This window comes from Canis lupus, chromosome 23, assembly GCF_048164855.1.
Source record: "Canis lupus baileyi chromosome 23, mCanLup2.hap1, whole genome shotgun sequence".
NCBI lineage: Eukaryota > Metazoa > Chordata > Mammalia > Carnivora > Canidae > Canis > Canis lupus.
The window spans coordinates 41,089,288-41,104,811 of record NC_132860.1 but is presented as its reverse complement, the minus strand read 5'-3'; the positions used below and the strand labels follow the sequence as shown (position 1 = coordinate 41,104,811).

At 34.6% G+C, this 15,524-nt stretch overlaps 1 protein-coding gene across 6 annotated transcripts in view; it reads left to right on the top strand.

The window, feature by feature from the left end:
* NOX4 (NADPH oxidase 4) overlaps positions 1-15,524 on the top strand; it is a 179,672-nt gene that overhangs the window by 51,770 nt on the left and 112,378 nt on the right. For 5 of the 6 annotated variants that reach the window (XM_072794979.1, XM_072794977.1, XM_072794974.1 and 2 more), the window contains 2 exons: positions 2,924-2,996; positions 7,392-7,472. In XM_072794979.1, coding sequence (XP_072651080.1) covers positions 2,924-2,996; positions 7,392-7,472 — 154 coding nt within the window. The remainder of the gene's footprint in view (positions 1-2,923; positions 2,997-7,391; positions 7,473-15,524) is intronic. The other variant, XM_072794975.1, reaches the window with a different exon arrangement.

Here is a 15,524-nt window from a genome sequence, read left to right as displayed (position 1 = left end):
ACTAATCTTGGCATATTTAGAACCACATGGGAAACCTTGTGTGCAGGCACAGTAGACCTTAATGAAGCCCCAAGAAAATTATCGAAGAGGACTTTTCAGCCACACATTTCACATGATGGAGCCATCTGGGATTCTATCATTTATTTATTCATCTGGTCAAATAACCTTTTTTTTTTTTTTCAATTACTTGAAGTGAGAGAGAAAGACCTTTTTTTTTTTTCTTCAAATGTATTGTTACAATTGAAGTACGCTAAATTTTACGTATGTAAATTATGCTATTCTATTGGTTTTGACATATGTATATACTTGTAAAGCCAAGACCAAAATCAAGATGACAAATATATCTATCATTCCAAGAAGTTTTATGTCCTTTTATAATGCATCCTGCTCTTTACTCCTCTTAGCAGCTAATCTGCTTTCTGTCACTGGAGAATGGTTTGGATATTCTAGAATACTATATAAAAGGAATCACAGAGTTTATATCCTTGGGAATTTTTGAGGAGGAGAATGTCTGGCTTTTTTCATTCAGTCAAATAATTTGTGATTCATGTATGTCATTGCTTTTAGTTCATTTTTTTATTTTATTTTTATTTTATTTTATTTTATTTTAAATTTTTATTTATTTATGATAGTCACAGAGAGAGAGAGAGAGAGAGAGAGAGGCAGAGACACAGGCAGAGTGAGAAGCAGGCTCCATGCACCGGGAGCCCGACGTGGGACTCGATCCTGGGTCTCTAGGATTGCGCCCTGGGCCAAAGGCAGGCGCTAAACCGCTGCACCACCCAGGGATCCCTCATTTTTTTTTTAAACTGCTGATTAATTTTCCAGGTACAGATAATACCACAATTGTTTATCCATTCATTTGATTTTTTTAATTTGAGAAAGAGGAAGAGTGCATGCACAAGGAGAGAGAGAGGGAGAAACAGACTCCCCACTGAGCAGGGAGCCTGATGCAGGGCTCAATCCCAGGATCATGGGATCCCATGGGATCGTGGCCTGAGCCAAAGGTAGACGCTTAACCCACTGAGCCACCCAGGAGCCCCTTCATTCATTTGTTGTTGGAGATATGAGTTGTCTACAGGCCTTGACTGTTAAAAATAAAGTGGCTATGAATACTTTTTGAACAAACCTTTATGTAGATATATGTTTATGTTTCTTTGGGGGAAAATTTGCAGTGGAAAGGCCAGGTTGTTTTATAGGCATGTTATTCTTTGTAAATAGCATTTTTTCTGTATAGTAGTTATTAGCCCTTTAGTGTGAACCGGTATAGTCATCATGTTCTTCTCTTACCCCTAGCAAGTTAGTACTCACCTGGGGCAATGGGAAAGATGAGGGCAACGGAGTGCCCTGGGAAAGAAGCATAGAGAAGAGATGATTTGGATTAAGCACACCAGGAAAGGCAAGTCTTGTCAGGCTTCCAAATCTATACATTGGGGAAACTGAGGAGGAAAGATTATCCAGGTATTAAGTATCCAAAGACTAACTCCTTAATTTCTCATGTGGCCCTTTACAAGTAGAAACTTGTTTCCACTCATCCAGTGATTCTAAGCTGTTGGGATCCTAATGATGCACACTTGTGTTGCTCTTCTGTTGTACCCAGCTTGTCTGTTTCTGCTAGTGGCTTATAGTCCATGATGGCCCTTCTGTCTTCTAGGTAGTTATTTGTCAAGGAGAGAAGTTGGGGGATGTCTATACTTTTGAAGATACAATTGTTTCAGTAGCTCTCCAGAAAGACTTATGATGGAATCTCTCCACTGGGGCATTTGACACTTACTGTTGCTTGTATGATTATAAGAATAAATAATGGTAACTTATAGACAAGATATTTTATTTGGTAGGAATAAGATAATAAGAAATGATACTATTGTGATTTTAGTTCTTTTTGATAAATCAACTATTCATTTTGGATATGCTATCTGGGCTTACTTTGGATATTTAGCCATTTATAATGTCAGTATTAAGTTTGAAAACCAACACATTTGGACATTTTTTTCTCTGTTAAAAATGATGATTATGTCATATCAGAAGCACTGATTTTCCATACAGCATATTTTCCACACTAAGGAAATATGCCAGCAAATTTTCTTAAAACATCAGCACTATAATTTTTTTCCTGAAGTCTACTATTTTGTTCTATACTTGAAGTGGTGATTTTTAGAAAGCTTTAAGGTTTTGTTTATTTTTCCTTTAAAATTACTCTAGATAGTGAAGTGCAAAAGAAATTAATTGCATTGAAATTGAAGCAGTTACTAGTTCCATAAAAGAGGGTTTGAGAGAGAAAGGGAGTTTTAGTACTGTGGTAGAAAAAAACAAAACAGTAAAAGGTGTTCCATGTCAACCCTGTTGTATATTTTTTCCTCCTTTAACACAACTTTTGATGTATAATTAAGATTTAATAAATTTCATGTATTTAATACATACTATCAATAAATTTTGACCCTTGCATATATCCAATGGAACCATCATCTCTATCAATATAATGAACATATCTTAATGCTCACTCTTTAAAATTGCTCTGTACCTTTGGAAGTCTTCCCCTCCTACCTCTCTCTGCTTCTCCATTAAATATATGTTTAATTTCTGTCCATTGTTTTCATTACTGACATTTGATATAGTATGTACATTTGGTATAGCATGTCCCCATAGAAGTATGTACACATTCACCATTCTGAGTGGAATACTTGAAAATATTAAGGTAGACTCTTCTGTTAAGGGTAGAAACACTGGTTTGTCTTAAGTACCTTGAAACCATGCTAATTTTAAAAAGGCTTTTTTTGAGAGGGAGCATATAAGGAGATATGTGATTTGAATTGGGCTTCCCACAGAGCAGCATAGTACTTTGGATTTTAAGGTAATAATTTTTTGTACTTTTTTTCTCAGTATGGCTTAAGTTAAAATGTACTTATATACATTTTTTTAATAGTTCCTGGCCTGACGGGGGTCGGCATGGTGTTGGTGCTCTTTCTGATGATTACAGCTTCTACATATGCAATACGGTGAGTGTCAGAGTCATTATTTTAATGTTTTCTGGCCAGAGGATTTAGATTTTCCTTAGATTATCTTCACTTTCATATGTAGTAAAAGTCTTGGTTAACTGGAATGATTAGCCAGTGCAATCAAGATTCTGGTTAATGGACTATTTTGGATAATTAAGAGTGAAGTAGAGACATTTCTATATATCATTTCCTGTTTTTGAAAAAAATCTGCTTGTTTTTGTAATATATTCTGTGTTGATAAGAAGACATGGAGACTTTTTGATGACTAGGGAAATTTTAGTTCCTTAGAGTCATCCATCTGAAGGACAGTATATCTCTATGAGACATGAGAATGTAACATGTATGCAAAGGAATATATCACAGTTATTCTATAACTCATTTCCTGGTGTGAGTTTGTTTTGCTGCAATTTAATGTAGTATTCTAAATGAAGATTTGGAAACGTGGTTAGTTGACATCTGCTAAAATAATCAGAAATATCTGCATGCATATTTATTCTTCTAGTTGAGATTTTGAGCAACTGCAGGTATACATTTTCATGAGCACCTTCACACGTTCTTTCTGATGAATACATTCTGTATTTCATACCATTTTAACAGCCTCTTATGTTTCTGGCCAAACTTTTTGCTTAAGAAAGCAAAAAAGAGTAAATATATAATATTCAAAAATCTTCAGGCATTCTACTTGTTGAGATGTGAGGTTTAATGGAAACACACACACATACATGCTTTGAAAAGAATTGCCCAACAGATTATTTTTTTAAAGACTTTATTTATTTATTTTAGAGAAAGAGCTCACATGTGCAAGCAAGTGGAATGCGGAGGGGCAGAGGGAGAGGGAGAGACTCAAGCGGACTCTTCACTGAGCACAGAGCATAATATGGGGCTTGATCCCATGACCTGGAGATCATGACCTGAGCTGAAATCCACAGTTCATTCTTAACCAACTGAGCCACCCAGGTGCCCTTGCCCAACAGAATATTAAAATGAGTCTCCGGGGATCCCTGGGTGGCTCAGCAGTTTAGCGCCTGCCTTTGGCCCAGGGTGTGATCCTGGAGACCTGGGATCGAGTCCCACATCAGGCTTCCTGCATGGAGCCTGCTTCTCCGTCTGCCTCTCTCTCTCTGTCTCTCTGTCTCTCTCTCTCTCTCTCTGTATATCATGAATAAATAAAAAATCTTTAAAAAAAAAAAAAATGAGTCTCCCCTTGCACTTCTGAACACATCTGTACACACATCCACATACACCAGTGTCACAAGTAAACTCACCACTCAGAGATTAGCTCTATAAATTTTCTGGTTTTGATGATTATAGGCTTAACCCTCCTTGCCCTTGCTCACTCATTTTCCATCTTCTCTTGCCACCATTATCACTCTCCTTTTCTTCCTTTCACACTCCTGATCTCTCTTCATATATCTATGTATTTTACCAATATAGCATCATATTATATATACCATTTTAAGTCTGCTTTTTATTTAAATCTATTAGGAACATTTTTCTACATTAATAAATATTTATCTATCATCCTTTTTACTAATGGAACAGCTATTACCATATATACATTATTATCCCCATTCCCCTATTTTTGGATATTATAGGATATTATAGGTTGATTCCATTTTTTTATAGTATTTCAGTTCTGAAACACACTCCTATCCATATGTCTTTGCATAGTTTTTCAGGTATGTCTTAAGGAAAAAATATAGTTGTACAATGTCTGGGTCAAATAGTAAGTAACTTTTACGACTTTTCATAAGAATTAGAAATCACACACACAAAAAAAAGAATTAGAAATCACCTTATAGAAAGGCAAATTAAATCTCTAACATTAGTGTGCATGAGCACCAATTTTGTGGGCAGAAATTTTCTTTTAGTTTGGTAAAGCATTCATTAAAAAACTTTCATATTTCAGTTTTTGGTATTTTTGAAGGAAAATTAAGGCATCTGACATATTTATTTGCAAGATTGAAAATACATGAGTTCTACATCTAGAAAAAAATATCCTTAATTGAGAGATAGTCTTGTACAATGGAATATAAAGATCAGCTTCTATTTTCAACTAAGCCATTACATTTATGCTCATAATAATTCAGTAAATGTTTAGTAGTCTTTAGTTTTTCATTTCTTTATTTTTTAAAAAGATTTATTTATTCACCTTAGAGCATTTGTGTACATGTGTGAGTGGTGGAGAGGGATAGAGAAAGGAGAAGAGAAAGAATCTCAAGCAGACTCCACACTGAGTGCAGAGCCCAACTTGGGGCTCAGTTGCAGAACCCTGAGATCATGACCTGAGCTGAAATCAAGAGTCAGCCACTTAACTGACTGTGACACCCAGGCTCTCCCATTTTTCAATTCTTTAAAGGATATTATAAAACCAACTCTACTATTCTCCAAACTTTTTGGGAGGAATCATGGAGTTTTTTTTAAGATTTATTTATTTATTTGAGAGAAGTTGAGGAGAGGGAGAGGCTGAGGGTGAGGGAGAGAAAATCCTCAAGTAGATTCTCTGCTGATGCAGAGCCCACTGTGAGGCTTGATCTCATGACCCTGAGATCATGACCCGAGCTGAAGTCAAGAGTTAGATGCTTTAAATAACTGAGCCACGCATGCACCCCTGAAGGAATCATGGAATTCCCAGGGAGTCCATGGATCATGGAGATAAGCTTTTTTTAACCTTTTCTCTTTACCAGTGAGGAAATAAAGTGAATAGATGAAATGAAATGAATAAATGGCTCCACATTTTGAGTAGTTGAATACAGTCTAGTACTTCACCAATGAGAAATGAAATGAATAAATGGCTCCACATTTTGAAATGAAATGAATAAATGGCTCCACATTTTGAGTAGTTGAATACAGTCTAGTAATTCACCAATGGTTCAATAGTGGTCAATCTATTAAAATAAGTAGTATATTTTAACAGCAGGTGACAGGAAAACAAACATTTTCATCTCAATAGATTTTTAAATGGTGATGATTAAATCTGAGCTCTAGTTTTGAATTAAAATAAGTAGAATAGACTAAGAATTAATTTCCTTTATAGAATTAAAAAATATAAAAATCCAGAACTAAGATCATATTTACCAAAGAAACTTAAGATGAATTTCTAAGAAAATTATGGAAAAACCAAGTGATATTTTTTAATTCTACCATGATTTGTATATGTTAAGAAATCAAACACTTATAATATTAGAAATAGAATTATTAGAAAGCATACAACAAGAAGTCATCATTATTTCCTGAAAGGTGCATGTAATTTTCTAGCCAGAGAATCTAAAGAAATTATGGGGAAAAAAAAAAAAGTGTTATACCAAATTAAAGAGTTGAAATAGGTTAATGAACCCAAAACAAATATTAAAAATGGCTTTAATGTAACAGCTATTATCAGTTTGAAAATTGAATAAAATAAAAAGGTACCACTCACAATTGCAACAAAAACATAGACTATCTAGGAGTAAACTTAATAAGAAACTAATTGAAAGCTATACAGAAAAACATAGACCTTCACTGAGAGAAACAAGTAGAGATTTGAATAAAGACTGTGTACTATAAAGATGGAGTTCTTCCTCAATCAGTTTATAGGTTGTTGCAATTCCAGTCAAAACTCAAGATAGATTATTTTGTTTGTTTTTAATTTAGTGAAGACAATCCTGGAGTTCATCTGAGGAACATCCAGGGTACATGTTTCAGAGAGGAGTAAAAGGGGAAATGTGGCTGACTAAACATTAACGTGGTTAAGCTTCAATAACTTAAAACAGAATAGGACTCAGGTGCAAAAATGACCAAGGAATTGAATATAATGATAGAGTTGATAGAAAGCCCTAGAAGGGCTTTGCTGAATAATAAAGATGCCATTACAAACTTATGAGGAAGATAAGGCTTAAGTGAATGAAATTCTTTTCAACTTGTGGTTCTCCTCCAGGGCAGTAATACCAAGGTGTTATTTTTAACATATATGCCGTTCAGAAAAGAATATAAAACTTTAATGAGCATTTATTTAATTTCTCTCAATTTAACTTTCCTTGGACTACTCTCCCAATATGTATTGCGATAAGAGCATTATTTTTTTTAAATGTCTTTTGGAAAATTGAGAATATTGATCAAAAGGACAATAAAAGTACATGTTAGCAGCCTATTACCTACTTCTCAATCTTACATCATAGTAACTTTAAAATAAACATTTTAATTCTTTTCATGTATCTTTATTTGAAATACACAGAACCTTCAAAATTATAAAGTATTAGTTATAATTTTGTCAGTTCTCTCTGCATGATATGTTAATACTTTGATACCAATAGGTAATTCTGAGATGAACTCCTATTTTAACTTTCTCCAGTTATGACATGTGTTTGAAATAATGGAATGTAAAGTCACATTGAAATTAAGTTATTTTTTTTTCAGAGTTTCTAACTATGACATCTTCTGGTATACTCATAATCTCTTCTTTGTCTTCTACATGCTACTGATGTTGCATGTTTCAGGGTAAGTTTAAAAAATATTTTAAAATATTTTTTAAAACATGTATACTTAAAAATGGGATAATGAAAGATAAATCTATAGGAATTTTTATAGGAAGTGATAAAATTACTTGGTTACTAGAATCGAGGGTAAAAATAGTGTTCTATTTTTAGCATAGTATATTTTAATGAAAGTAGGATAAATGTGTATTAAAACTGAAAGATTTTAGTTTTAAGTCCCACAGTATTGTACTTTTTTAAAAAAAGATTTATTTATTTTGGAGAGAGAGAGTGTAAGCAGGGGAGAGGCAGAGAGAGATAGAATAACAGAGAGAGAGAGAGAGAGAGAAGTAGACTCCTTGCTGAGCATTGAGTCCAATGTGAGGCTTGATCCTATAACCCCGAGATTATGACCTGAGCTGAGATCAGTAGTCAGATGTTTAACTGACAGAGCCACCCAGACATCCCTCTATAGTGATATCCTGATCATCTCTAAAAGAAAGTTAGGAAGAAGTGAGGACTTCAAGAAGGTATTTTAGTGTTTGTATTTTTAGGAATTCCTTATGTCTTGCTGCTGCAGAATTTGTAACAATGGAGTTATCAATTTTTAGTTTAAAAAGGCCTACTAGCCCATAGCAACATTTTTCTAGATTTGTCTCCTGGGACAAGGGAAATAAACACAAAATAAAGTATTGGGGCTACATCAAAAGAGAAAGCTTCTGCATAGTGAAGGAAACAACAAAAATAAAAGACAGCCTACTCAATGGGAGAAGGTACTTGCAAATGATATATCTGATAAAGAATTAGTATCCATGATATATAAAGAACTGATCCAGAAAAGTGGGCAGAAGACATGAGTGTCTTCCTGAGTGGCTCAAGCAGGTAAGGGTCTGATTCTTGATTTTGGCTCAGGTCATGATATCAGGGTCATGAGATCAAGCCCCATGTTGGGCTCTTCATTCAGCAGGGAGTCTGCTTGAGATTCTCTCTCTGTCTCTCCTTCCTCCCTCCACCTCCGCTCATGTGCACTCTCTAAAAAATAAATAAATTTTTAAAAAATGGGCAGAAGACATCAACAGACATTTCTCTAAAGAAGATATCCAGATGGCCAACAGACACGTGAAAAGATGCACAACATCACTCATCAGGGAAATACAAATCAAAACTATAATGAGGGGGATCCCTGGGTGGCGCAGCGGTTTGGCGCCTGCCTTTGGCCCAGAGTGCGATTCTGGAGACCCGGGATCGAATCCCATATCAGGCTCCCGGTGCATGGAGCCTGCTTCTCCCTCTGCCTGTGTCTCTGCCTCTCTCTCTCTGTGACTATCATAAGTAAATAAATTAAAAACAAAAACAAAAACAAAAACAAAAAAACTATAATGAGGTATCACCTCACACCTGCCAGGATGTCTAAAACAAGCAAGCAAGAATAAGTTTTGGCAGGGATATGGAGATAATAGAAACCCCTCTTGTACCGTTGATGGGAATGCAACAGTGCACAGTGCACCCACTATGGAAAACAGAATGGAGGTTTCTTGAAAGTAAAATAGAACTACCATATGATCGAGTAGTCAAACTACTGAGTGTTTACTCAAAGAATAAAAAAATACTAATCCAAAGCTATACATGCACCCCTATGTTAATAGCAACATTATTTACAATAACCAAACTATGGAAGCAGTTCAACTGTCCATCAATAGATTAATGGATAAAGAAAATGTATATATATCTCAACAATGAAATATTATTTGGCCATAAAAAAGAATGAAATCTTGCCATTTGCAACAGTATGGATGGACTTAGAGAATATAATGCTAAGTGAAGTAAGTCAGTCAGAGAAAGACAAATACCATATGATCTGGCTCATATGTAGAATTTAAGAAACAAAACAAATGAGCAAAGGAAAAAAAAGAGAGAGGCAGAAACCAGGAAACAGACTTTTAAAAAAATATATTTATTTATTCATGAGAGAGAGAGAGAGAGAGAGAGACAGAGACACAGGCAGGGGAAGAACCAGGCTCCATGCAGGGAGCCTGATGTGGGACTCGATCCCCGGTCTCCAGGATTATGCCCTGGGCCAAAGGCAGACACTAAACCGCTGAGCCACCAAGGGATCCCCGGACTCTTAACTAGAGAACAAACTGATGGTCACCAGAGGGTAAGTGGTGGGAGATGGGTGAAATAGGTGATGGGGATTAAAGAGTACACGCATAATGATGAGCTCTTACTATTTTTTTATTTCAAGTTTTTATTTAAATTGTAGTTAACATATATGGTATAGAATACATACAGTGCTCATCACAGATGCCTTCCCTAATACCTCACCCATTCCCTGTGCATTCCCATCAGCAACCCTCAGTTTGTTTGCTGTAGTTATGAGTCTTATATGGTTTGTTTACCTCTCTCTCTCTTTTTTTACCTTCCCCTGTGTTCATGTTTTATTTCTTAAATTTGACTTAAGTGAAATCATATGATATTTGTCTTTTTCTGACTAAATTATTTCATTTAGCATAAGACGCTCTAGTTCTATCCACATTGTTGCAAAAGGAGATTTCATTTTTGATTGCTGAGTAAATATATACATTCCATATCTTCTTTATCCATTCATCAGTAATGGAAGTTCACCTCTTTCCATAGTTTGGCTGTTGTTGATAATGCTGCTATAAACATCAGGGTTTATGGAACATTGACTAATGTATGGAATTGTTGAATCACTATATTGTACACCTGAAACTAATATAACATTGTATGTTAACTCTACTGGAACTAAAATACAAAACTTAATAAATATATATAAATAAAAATAAAAACAAAGTAAAAAGGCCTAGCTATAATAATAGTTGTAGAGAAAGCCAGAGGTTTACAATGACCAAAGACAAGTTTCTGTCAAAAACAGCAGAAAATCAAAAGGAAAAAAAGAAAGTATCCTAAGCTTATTACAAGGAATATACCCCCAATATTCTGAAAAGTGTGTCAACCCAAGCAGTTTACTCAAAGATACAGTGCTTAAAATAACGCATTAGCTTACAGTAAGGAAATAATACATATGTATATGCATATAACTGCATGATCACTGGAGTGGACCATGCTTTTGTCTTGAGACTCACACTAATATGACACGATAGGCCATTATCTGGCATGAGGTTCACTTGATTGAATAGAATAACAGAGGACAGGAATCATAGAAGGTCAATAGGATAATGTCAGGTCCTTCTTCTGTGGGGATCCCTCTGGCTGGTTAGGGTTATTTCCCACCTCTTCTTCCTTCCCTCCAGTGTGGTAACTCAGTTTTAAGATGAATAAACCACATAGGTAGGCATGGACTACCTTGCCTTGCGTGAGGCTCATGCTCCACAGAACCAGTATCTCAGTAGCAGCCCTTATCTCCTCAAGGGATGCCCTCAGTTGTAAGAACACACTGCACACAGGAAACTGAGGTCTGTGAGTCCTGAATGATTTTATAGTTCACTCATAGCCCCCCTGGTTTAGATGCATTCCACCAAGAATAAACAATGTTGCCTGGAAACACAGCTGGCATTCCCTATTTATCATGGCCCAAAATGTTTCCAGGGAGACAGTGTTTGGAGAACTGTTCAGATCTGCTGTTAATCCTTTCCTCAGAGTATTTTTATAATGTACTTTGTTAGTACAGTAGGTTGTATACATAAATTACTTATTTCAGGGTACATGTTCAAAATGTTTTTTTTTCCCCCTCTGATTTTGAAGACCGCTGGCTTAGAGAGCAGTATTATATGGGTCTCCCTTGTATGTCTTGGCTCAATTTGTTCTGTACCAGGTTCCAGAACATACAGTTGTAGAGCATCTGAAACATGGCCACACATTATTATCTAGTTGTCATTCCTGCCACACAAAGATGGCCATGGTCTGAGGAAGCTCTGGGTTCTGTTCTTTTCCCTTTGTGGAGGGAAAATATGTAATCTGTTCTATGGAGTATTAGGACATCAAGAAAGCTCTCAGTACAGAAAATTTGTTTACCTTCTGTTATTTAAATGACTTGTTTGCCTGTCAGGGCTATTACCATAAAATGAACCATGAGTAAGCAGATGCTACTAATGTTAACAGTAATTTAATAATGCTTACTGTGTGCCAGGGTTGAATTCAAAATGATTTAAGAAATTTTTATGTCTTCATAGGGAAGCTTTATGTCCTCAGGGAATCATAGTTTTACAAGAATAATAATATTAAACCCCCTTTACAGGTCAGAAAAAATGAAGTTTAGAGACAATAAGTAACTTGCTAAATAAAGTTTAACGGATGGATCCTGGATTCAAATACTACCACTCTGACTCCAAAACTCATATTATTTTACTACTAGGTTCAATTTTTTTGAGAAAGATCTGTGCCAAGAATTTGGTGTTAAGATGTTTTTTAAAGGTTAACATCTTGATTTATCTGGGATTGTGGTCTCTCTCATCTGTCTGTAACAGATGAGAGAAAAATGCAATCATTTGTTCGTGTAATTAATTATGCATTCTTCTGCCTTTATGTTGTACTAAGTTAAAACTTAAAATATCTGTTTCTTTGTAATTCAAAATAGTCAATTTTTTTTAAAGGTTCAGGAGTTCAGACAGATTTCTTAAGTTTCAAGAGGCTTGTATTGAGAGTTCTTTCTTCATTTTTTGGACATAAAAGAAGGCATATTTAAATTTTGATTTTACTTTTGTAGAACAAGGGTCATAAACAAATTGAATTTAATTTATGCAAATAAATAACAAAAGGCATCTGCAGAGTGAATTTTATATAATTAATCTCATACCAATCTAATTGTTACAAACAAGTAAAAAACAATTATTCTAATACTGAAATCAGCATCATTAAACAAATATATAATCCCCTAAGCATTCCATAGTATACATTTTTTATGAAATTAAATTTTTATGAAGTAAAATTGACAAAATTATGTGTATATTATAAATTGCAAATCAATATATTTTAAGTATACAGTGTGATGATATGTATATGTTGTGAAATGATTACCCCAACCAACTGAATTAACACATCCAGCACTTCAGTTATCTTTTTTTTTTCCCCTCTGGTAAGAACGTTTAAGATCTACTCCCTTAGGAAATCTCAAGTGCATAGTATGGTATTGTTAACTATAGTCATTATGCTGTGCATTAGATCTTCATAACTTATCCATCTTATAACTAGGAGTTTGTAACCTTTTGAAGTTAAATTTTGAATAATGCCACATAGATTATGCGTCTGGTATGGGAAAACCTACTAGTGGTAAATCTTACAGCTTTTTCAAAAGGGAACATTTCTCAAAAAATTCTTTTATTGATAAAAGATCTAAGTAAATCTATTGTTATCATTTGTGCCAATGTTGAGAACTTAGACATCTTTGCTTATGAAATACCTTGATAATTTCATTCTCTAGCTTTTGGTTATATGAGTAAATAAAGTGCAGTTATTGAAAACAAATTACTTGGATTTGTATTGAAATTTCTATTAAAGAATGTGCTTTAGATAGGGAAAGGAAATCAGTATTTTCTGGGCATGTGCTATTTCCATCAGTGTGCTAAGTACTATAATAAGGTATAGAGGAACAATATAATGTATGATCTTTAGTATCCCAGATTGGTAATTAATTTGGCATTAAAACATCAGTTGGAAGAACTAGAGAGAATTTTAGACTGCCTATTTTCCAGGTATAAACACATTTTATTTTCAAGAATTCTAGTAGTTCAGAATTGAAGAATCTACGTAGGCCAGAAATATTAGACAATTTTAGGCTCTGGGGATGAAGCAATAGAGATTGTTAACTGATTTCTCTGCCTAAGCAGACTTTTGTAATAGGACGAGCAGTTGCTTCCAATGATTTTTGAAGGTCAATTTTGTTTTCATAGAATCTCAAATTTTGAAGGAAGCTTAAAAGAAATCTCGAATAAGATGCCTTGAGTCTCCCATACAATCTAAGTAAATATCTAATTTTGAAAAGCCTACTTTGTCTTTGAGAAGCTCTAATTTTCAAAGTTCGTTTTCTTTTGAACCAGAATTTTACTTTAATTTAATTCACTGATTTCAGTGTCTGTGACTCTGTAGGGCCATGGACATTGAGCCTTCTCCTTCAAATTCTGTTCCATCTATTCCTTGCTTGTTGATATTTCAAGTCTCATCATTATTCTAAACTTAAAAATATATATATTAGTAGTTAATATTCACTGAGAACTAGCTTATACCTTACTAATGTTTGATGTCATTAAATTATCCCAACCCTGGTAAAATCTGCTGCTGCTGCTGTTGCTGCTGCTGCTGTTGTTGTTGTTGTTATTATTATTATCATTATTCTCATTGTCCAGGTGACAGAGCAGGAGCAGTGGTAGGCGAAGTAACTTGTTAAAAGTCATGGGTAATTAGTACACGAGTTTGGGTTTGAACCCAGGGACCAGATTCCTGAATCCACCTTTTTCACCACTAACTTAAGGGGGGCTGCAGTTTGAAATACTTCCCTTGTATCCCTTTTAAACCAAACTAAGTGTGGTGCTCTTGAGGTATATGATGTGACATTGGCAACGTGGAAAGTTTATATTTTTTGCTCCAAATATTATAGCCATTATTTAGGAACCAGTTGTCTTGTTCCATGATTACCCATGCCCTTAGCTTAACACAATTTTCATACTTGTTACCAGTACTTTAGATTTTTAAATTATTTATAAGCAAATCTATTGCATGGCACCCTAAAAAAAATTTCATATACACTAAACTCAGTCAGTGGTCAAATGTATCTTTAAAATATGCTAATTTTCCTTTCTAAGAGGTCAGAAAACACAGCAATTACGAGGTGTATCATTAGTAGCTGTACAATCTTGCCAGATAATTTGTCCTTTCTTTTCCTTAACTATTAGATGGGATTAATAAAGTCACTTACATCATAGGGTTGTTTCAGGTTTAGATAAGTAAATATAGCAATGTAGGCATAATATTGACATATTCAAGTATTAGGAAAAATATACTTGTGCCAATACTAATAGATATGTTAGGAAGAAACTATATTTAACTGTTTGAAGAATCTTTTTTTTTTTTATAAAGACACAGCATTTTTGAAGAGCCCATATTTCCCTATCTATAAAGTAATTTGATGAAAGTATAATGAAAACTGCTTAGCAGATCAAAGAATGTTCCTTAAAAGGGCAACAATTTTTATAACACTATGAGGTCTCAAAACTTCAGTTGATTTTAACAATAAAGGTTTACTTTGAGACTTATAAGACAAGCCTTCTCCTGAGGAATTTTTTTCTTTTAATTTTTAATACACCTTTCTAGGAGGTTGCTATTTGTATGCTATATTAAAGATATTTCAATTCAGAAGGCATTTAAGGAAAAATAGCCAAAACTGTTTCCCCTTTTCAGACATGAATGTAACTGGACATTTCTTTATTTTCATTTGAAAAACTCATCAGGAGGAGATATATACTGCCATTCTCACTTACTGATGAAAGGGATATTGGAGGGAAAAGTAATTATGAACGTCACAGAGCCTCAGCTGAGGACTGACCCTACTCCTTTGACAGGCATGTGGAGAGAATGCGTTGTAAATGAGATTTGGCACCCTGGCCGCTCAATCTTACCATAGTCAACACCCACTGGCTTTAGCTTGAAGTGTTAGGTGGGTAGTGATTGTATTTTACTTTTTTATTTACATGAGAGAGGAATTATAATGTGACAATTCTGAAAAAGAGAGGGGGGAGGCCCTCCCTAAATGCATGTATGGCAATGAGAGCCAATTAATTGTGTAAATAATATTTTTGTGCTAGCTCTGCTGGACTTCTCAGACTTTATTTTATTATATAAATTGATATATATTATTTGTATATTACATAGTACATTATTCTTTCATACAGAGCTCTTTGCCATTTGGGACTACTTGCTGGCAAGACTTCATTGTAGAGCGTGATTTTATTGTTTGAATCATTTTTTTCTAGGAGGATTTAAAAGGAATGGATTTCTATGTGCATGTTTCTAAAATCATTTATTCTTTAAACTAGGCGAACACAGTGGGAAGCCTTTGTCAACAATGACATTAATGACCCAGAGGCACTGTCAGCTTCATAGA